Raw genomic sequence first — 7,488 nt, 5'->3', positions numbered from 1 at the left:
GGGCCTCCCCAGGGTCCGGAGTCCTCGTCCGGACTGCTGGTCCGGGCCTCCCCAGGGTCCGGAGTCCTTGTCCGGACTGCTGGTCCGGGCCTCCCCAGGGTCCGGAGTCCTCGTCCGGACTGCTGGTCCGGGCCTCCCCAGGGTCCGGAGTCCTCGTCCGGACTGCTGGTCCGGGCCTCCTCAGGGGCGGAGCCTCCGTCTGAACCGCTGGCCCGGACCTCAAGGGTTGTGCCTCCGTCCGAGTCTCTGGCCGGGGCCTCTCAGACGTCGTGTCCTCCGCCGAGGCCTCGCACAGCGCCCGGGAGAGGACGTCTTGGCCACGTTGTCATGTACAAGTCAGCACATCGCCCGTAGCCAACTGTGATATTCCGTTCAGCCGCTATTGGTTGCGATTGCTAGCCGCAGCGTCGCAACAGTGTCTTGTATGTCGGTGCATGTAAGCGGCGCTGTTTGCATGAGTCCTGCGCTTGACTGTAGATGGTTGAATATTGAACAGATGTGTATGTTGCACTTAATTCGTTGGTGACGTCACGGAAGAGGAGTCCGGTAATGTAACGTGCGTGCGAATGTGCGTCCACGTGTAAGCGCACGTGCGTATGTAACGCACGTGCGAATGTAAGAATGCGGCCGCTGTGTGGTCCTCACGTTGGGTAGTGTTGCCATGTGACCTGGTACTGACGTGGCGCCGGTGGGTTTTCACAGGCGCGAGATGCGTTTTATATGCCTATATACTGACGTGATGTGCCACTACATTTGTACTGACCCTAACGAACAGATACAATGAATGGTTATCGTGACCCACGAGCATGAAATCAACAAATATATGACAGCCTTACGGCTACTATGCTTAACGCGTCGCGTTTGAATGTTAGTATATTTGGTTGACAAAGACGGTATTTGATCAGCCCATGGTACTTGGATCATCAAAGGCAACAAGCTGGCGAAGAGGAAGCCGGGTCGGCCAAGAGCTCACGGACCCCGGGGTTTTGTGATGGCGGCAGTCTCTTGCGCTGCCGTCCGGCAAGCAGGCCAATGCAAAAACTTCCGCTGGTCTCGGACGTCTCTTCGGCGGTGGGGGGAGGGGAGGGGCTGTGATCGGGGGCATCGCAACAGGCTGCGCTTGCCGCAATTTACGGTCCCAACCCCTTTCATGCAAGACAACCAATGTAATTTCTTATTTCGACCACAGCCGAAGCGCAGGCTTTCAGCGGCTTGGCAGCTTTTAAAACGCGACAGACGGGCGGGTGAGGCCGCGAACAGATGTCTCCCAATCTTTGTGGGACGCATGACTGCGATGACGCTGTGATTACGAACTGTCGTCGTGGTCAATAAGCGTGAATCGGCGAGGCGAATGATGGTAAAAACACGCTTACTTCACAAACGGATGCACAAACATGCCACGCTGTCGCATTCTATATTTTATTTGATACGTCTTGTGACGAAGGGTGTCTTTCGCAGGAAGTCACATAGGTCCGTTTCAAAACCACAGTAATGTGTCACTGCATTTCAGCTAGCATCCACAGGCCCCTTATTTGCAACAGGTACTCTGGAAAACGACAAAAACACCCACTGACTCAACAAAACCCCGTTTGCACCTCGTCGCACCCATGGCGCACGAGGGCGGACGCAAAGCAGCCAAACTAACGCATACGCACACACCAAGCGTCTGCTCGACATTTCAACATGCGTATCTCTCGCAAGCACGCATCTTTGCCCGCAGCATTCTCAATAGTACTCATTCGGCGAAAAAGAGCTAGGAATACGCCACGACTGAATGAATCCCGGGGAGCAGACGTATATGCAGCTCGAGAGCGAGCACTGTGAAGGACCCGAGATGCGCAGAGACGTTCACACCGAGGCTGGACCTTGGTTCGGTCTAGGCCTCGCTAGTTGGCTTTGGTTGTTAGCTGTCTTTCTTTACAGGTACTCTCTCCGCTCTGAGCCCATCCCACCCCTCGTGTGTCGCACCCACACCCCTTCTCGCATCCCACCCCTCGCCACCCCCACCGCTTCTCGAGCCTCATGGATGGAGATCGCGAACATGATAACAACGTTTTGTACACACGAAACAGGCGGCAACAGGACGCGATTCACAAAAACCTCAGCGCGGCCCAGCACTTGCGCGGGCAGCCGGTCTCCACGCGGCCGTGGGAGCGGGCGGCGCGTGTCGCCACCGTGCCCCTCCCACCAGCTCACGCGCTGTCAGCGGACCTCACTCCCCGGGCGACCTCGGCGTGTCCTGGCACGAGGCACTGCCCACCCTATCACAGGCTGTCGCGGCCACGCCCCGGTGGGCGGTCCCATCAATCGAACACACCGCTCCTGGCGGCGTGTGGGTCTCCAAGGTCATGTCCTCCCAGGCCAGGACCCCTCCACGGTCACCGTGGCCGCCTGCTCGACACACATCGCCAGCGATCCCGCCGTCGGCGTCCCGCCGCCACGACGGCGGCCGCTGGAGGGCGCGCAGGCGGCGCTGGTGTCGCCACATCGCGCGCGCGCCGGACGCCGCGTGGAGCGGCGTAACAGCACGGCGTGCAGCGTTATCTCGCAAGGCACCGGCCGCACCAGGCGGCATGCGGGCGACGGCGACGGCAGCGCCCGCAGCGCCATCTCACATGCCGGCGGGCGCGTCGAACGGCATGCCGGGGTCGGCGGGCGGCAGCGTCATGGCGGGGCGCATGACCTCGGCCACGCCCAGCGGCGCTGGCCGCGGCCCCGGCTCCGGCGTGTAGGTGAACGTCAGGCCCGTCGAGTAGATGACGCCGTCGTTACGCACGAGACACACCGGCACCTGCACGAGGCGAGAGAAGTTAGCGCGCCGTCGTCACGCCGGTCGAGATGGGACAGCACGACAGTGACCAGGCGGGACCCACTGAACAGGGGGGGGGGGACTGCGAATAAACGGGGCATGGTCATGGGCCATCAGCCTTTTTTAGCAACTGCTGTAGCCGTCTCATTGAAAAGAAAGCACCACGTCATCAAAACGAATTTCGGCCAAATCTTACTGACCGACGCATGCAGGTTTCTAATCGTACTCGACACAAAGCTCACTACAATCGGACATGAATGGCGCCGTAAGCACGACGGCATCCTGGCAACGTGCGAGACAGCAAAGCGGCCGCTCGGCTGGAGCGGTACTCACGTTGGTGGGCTGACGCACCCACTGCCAGTTGCCCCTGAAGGCCGAGATGTCGGGCACCACGCACAGCATGGACTCGCCGCAGCGGAACATGGTCTCGGCCTCCACTTCGCCGAACCAGACGCGCAGCGTCGGCACGAAGTTCTCCCCCGTCAGCTCCAGCATGGCCACCTCGCCTCCACCGTTCAGCTGCCGGGCAGACCCGCGCCGGGTCAGAGCGGGTTGGCCACGTCCTCTGGCGCCCGTACAGCAACACCGCACATCGGCACCGACGTGCCCACCATCACTCCGGGAAACAACAGATCTGGTGAACGGGGTGCCACTCGTCGGCTTCGTCACACCGTGCATTGGGCACCGGCATACCCACACCGCGCATCAGTGCCGGCATACCACGCGTCAAAAACCTCCATCAGCATACAGCCCGGTCATCGCGCACGTATCATACATGGGCATCTTTAGATCGGAGGTAACAGCACCCGTATTCTCTCGCCCGTCCCACATCAGCAAGCGGCGTCGCGGCCAGGGCGGCGCCGGCCGATCACTCACGTGGAGGCTGTGCACGTTGGGGACGGGCGTGACGGGCGCGCGGACCGGGCCCATGCCCTCGTGAAAGCTGTACTCGGCGCGGCTGGTCGAGATGATGGTCCAGCAGGCGCCGTCGTTGATCATCTGCTTGTTGGTCTCCTTGGGACACGGCGTCGCCTGGCGGGCAGGGTGGCGTCACGCTCGGCGCCGCAGAAAAGCACTAGATACCTCGAAGGACAGCACGCTTTCGGCGGGCACGTCGAGGAAGGTTGAGCTGGGGGCTTCGTGATGAATTAGCCCAGCGCGGCAGCTGGGGCTGCGCGCTCACAAGTTGCTGGATGGAGAAATGAATGTGTAGGACGGCAAGCTGTGTACGATTATGAAGAACCAAAGGCGATTCCTGGACGTGCGGTAACGAAGTGTGATGAAATTTCACAGCTCTAATCAACTAGACAGTTCGTTGGAAAAAGATACGAGCAGAATAAGATTTTATGTTGAAGTCTTAAGTTTTATAAGGCTTTGAATGTAACTTTTGTACGCGTGGCTGCGTCGCCGGCGGGCGAGACGTGCAGCCAAGCGTTTCCCGTAAAACTGATTTCAGAAACCTGCCTACGTTCATCCACACGCAACAGTGAGCAAACTTAGAGATTGGCATCAAACCAACGGAGATTGCATCGGAATACAAGCAACGCGCGGCCACCGACCGAAACAAAAATGGTCAAGACCTCCGCGCAGCGATGTAATCTGAGCACTTGTGCCACCAGATGCGCCGGCAGTCCTTGCAACCCATCCTGTTCATCGGTGCGGTGGCCTGATCCGGGCGTCCTTGCAGTGAGCCCGTGTCATCGGCCGCACAGTGACTCGGTCCGGCCACTTGCGCGTGACCTGGCGCGCTTAGGTCACCGGTTACGCTCACCTGAAACTGAATGATGCGCTCCTGGCTGAGGCAGAGGTACATGCGCTCCGTGTCCTTCATGTAGAAGGCCACCTTGTGCAGCTGCGAGACGGGGTCGTCGCCGTCCAGCAGCGCCATCTGCTTGTCCACCTTGCGGATGACGAGGCGCGGCAGGGCCATGCCCGTCTCTGAGCAGACCAGCTTGACGGTGGCGCCGTAGTGGATGTAGCCGTCGCGCACGGTGAACTCCTCCGACTCCGACTCGCCCTCGTCCACTGAAGCGAGACCAGAGCCGTGGTGTCCATGGCAGGAGAGGGGGAGCAAGACGGATTCAGTCCCGTCCGTTGCGGAGAAGAACCGAACTGTTGTCCGGAATAGAAAACGAACGCCGGTGACCCGTTGTTTTCTAGTGCGCGTTTGTCAGAGCTGGAGATCTGTCGCACGGGGATATCTCTGACTCAGTTCCGTGCCCCGCCAGACGGGGCTGAGACGCGGCTCCTGCGAGAGAAGGAGCGGGCCGGCTCCAACTCGCTCCACCAGTCACCGGCGGACCAGGCGCTGGTCAAGCCCGGGTGTTCTCGTACGCTAATCACGCAGATGGTCCCGAATTCGTTTCTCTGTCCCGTCTGCGCTGTCGTGACGCGGGGGTGGAGGATCAGCCCTAACGCGACGAATCTGCTCTAGACCTCACGCTGACTAAGACGCGTGGCCTCCATGGGCACACAAATCCTGCGTACAGCTGGCACGCGGCTGCTTACCAAGGTGGATGGTGAAGGCTCCCCACTGCGCCGACGATGCGTGGAAGTTGCCGTTCTCCACGTGCAGGTAGCGCGTGCTGACCGTCTGTGACCTCAGTCGGTTGAACAGCGCGATCTTGGAGCCGCTGGCTATGCACACTGGGGCGGCAGGGCGAGACTCGTGTAAACACATGCAACACAGTAACACAATACCGCATACTCGTTACAGTAGAGTGCCGATGCGCTTGCAATAGAATCACACCGCGAAACGCACGGAGCTGAGAACGAAGTAGGACCGAATCAGGCTGCACCCTTTGTAGTGTGGTCGCCGCAGTTATCGCATTTCGTCCATGTATCAATGAAAATACTTCGCAGACACGTTTGGTACGATCGCACGCCAGACAGGCGCACACAGCAATAAGGTACTGACGTTCGGCGTTCTTCAGCGATTGTTTCTTCTTGCTGGGCTTCGAAATCACTTTGATTTTCTTGCTGTGGAACACCCCAATGTCCATTCCATTTCCGTAGAACATCTTTGTGCTGAGCATGAAATGTTTCCGCTTGTCCGAGTCGGATATGAACAGGGTCTTGGCCGCGCAGAAGTGCTGTGGGTCAAGGACAAGGCATTGAAGAGACGCCATTCTGCAGACGGGTTCAGCCAGAGTATCGTTGGAGCGATAACAAAACATTGCAATTTTTATTATTTGAAGCATTAGAAGCAAATAAAAAATGCAGGGTGAACAGATCAGCGGTTTCGCACGGCATCACAAACACAAGCGGAGAATGTCGAGTGCCGAGACAAGCTTGCGCGGCAGAACTAGTAGAGTAAAAACTTTTCCGACGGGAAAATGATAAAACCACGCTTTCCGATGGGAAAATGATAAAACTACGCTAACTTCTATGAAAGGCTGTGGGGCCGCCGCCACACCTTCCACCCGCATTCTCCACCTGTCCAGTTAGTCAAACTTCCGCATGTTTCAGCGCCTGGTGCACCTCGGACAGGTCACAGGTCCCACCTTGCCGTTGAGGTCGAGCTGCTGCATGTCCTGATCCGCACTGCCGATGCCGATGAAGGCGCACAGCTGGGCACCCTGCTCCGACTCGCCCTCCTTCAGCATCTGCTCCCTCTTTCGCCGCCAGCCGTCGCCGTACAGGTAGATGCAGGGCGGCGGGCAGAAGAAGCGCTTCTCGTTGCCGTACGACTTCTGCGCCACCTTGGCATGTAGCACCACCACCACCTGGTCGCTGTGACCGCCCTCCAGGTACCTCTTCATCGCGTCCCGACTTAGGCGCTGGTCCTTCATACTGGTGGACAGCGCGTCGAGCGTCAGCTGGCAGCCCTTGCTGTAGAGGCTGACAGCAGCGGCACTAGCGGACGCAAATGCCGCTCTTAAGCTAGCGTCAGTGTAGAAGAACCCAAAGTAATCGCGCTCGAATATGATCAATTGGCTAAGAGAACATCTGCCAATTTGACAAGCGCGTTGTAGCGGGGACGTCATCTAGCAGAGATCAGCAGCGCTGTGCGAGACATCCTTCTGCAAAGCATACACTAGCTTTATCACCAGACTGCATTGCGCGAACTGCGTTGCCGTAGCCGGTCGATTTCGCCACTGCGGCGCGGGGCTACTCACACCATGGGGTAAGGCACGGGCGGACTGGGCGTGGGCAGCGGGCTGGGGGGCGCGTGCGGCGCCAGCAGGCCGCCGCCGCCCAGCAGCTGGCCCGGGTGGCCAACCGGCGTCAGCCGGTCCGGTGGCGTGTCTGAAACGGCCGGCACGGTGTGACGACCGAGCGGTCACCAGGCGACGGCGTGACAACGAGCGACGGCGTGACGATCAAGCGGTCACCAGGCGACGGCGTGACGACCGAGCGGTCACCAGGCGACGGCGGGACGACCGAGCGGTCACCAGGCGACGGCGGGACGACCGAGCGGTACGACTCGGTGAGGTTAGATAGCGGTGAGGCGATTTAAGGATGTAATATCGTCGGGGAGTGGGAACAGCGTAGGGTCAAGTGTCAAGCGTGGGGTACGGGAGGAACAGTGTAAGGTGAAGCGTCAAGTGTGGGGTGCCGGAGGAACAGCATGGGGTGCGGGAGAAGCAGCGTGGGATGAAGCGTCAAGCATGGGGCGCGGGAGGAACAGTGTAAGGTGAAGAGTCAAGTGTGGGTGCCGGAGGAACAGCCAGTGGTGC

At 59.5% G+C, this 7,488-nt stretch overlaps 1 protein-coding gene across 1 annotated transcript; it reads right to left on the bottom strand.

Annotated features, from left to right (window-relative positions):
- Positions 1–2,303: 2,303 nt before the first annotated feature.
- Positions 2,304–7,014, bottom strand: LOC119092269 (suppressor of hairless protein-like). Its single transcript, XM_037215240.1, has 9 exons — positions 6,928–7,014; positions 6,313–6,601; positions 5,727–5,901; positions 5,318–5,455; positions 4,581–4,834; positions 3,686–3,841; positions 3,143–3,328; positions 2,709–2,791; positions 2,304–2,322 (listed from the first exon to the last, which is right to left on the bottom strand). The coding sequence occupies exons 1-9, from the start codon at positions 6,930–6,932 to the stop codon at positions 2,304–2,306; spliced, it is 1,305 nt and encodes a 434-aa protein (XP_037071135.1). The 5' UTR covers positions 6,933–7,014.
- Between the last annotated feature and the right edge of the window lie 474 nt (positions 7,015–7,488).

The sequence above is a fragment of the Pollicipes pollicipes genome, unplaced genomic scaffold (genome assembly GCF_011947565.3).
Source record: "Pollicipes pollicipes isolate AB1234 unplaced genomic scaffold, Ppol_2.1 Scaffold_3447;HRSCAF=4054_pilon_pilon_pilon, whole genome shotgun sequence".
NCBI classification, from domain to species: Eukaryota; Metazoa; Arthropoda; class Thecostraca; order Pollicipedomorpha; family Pollicipedidae; genus Pollicipes; species Pollicipes pollicipes.
This window is presented reverse-complemented; position numbering and strand designations above follow the sequence as displayed.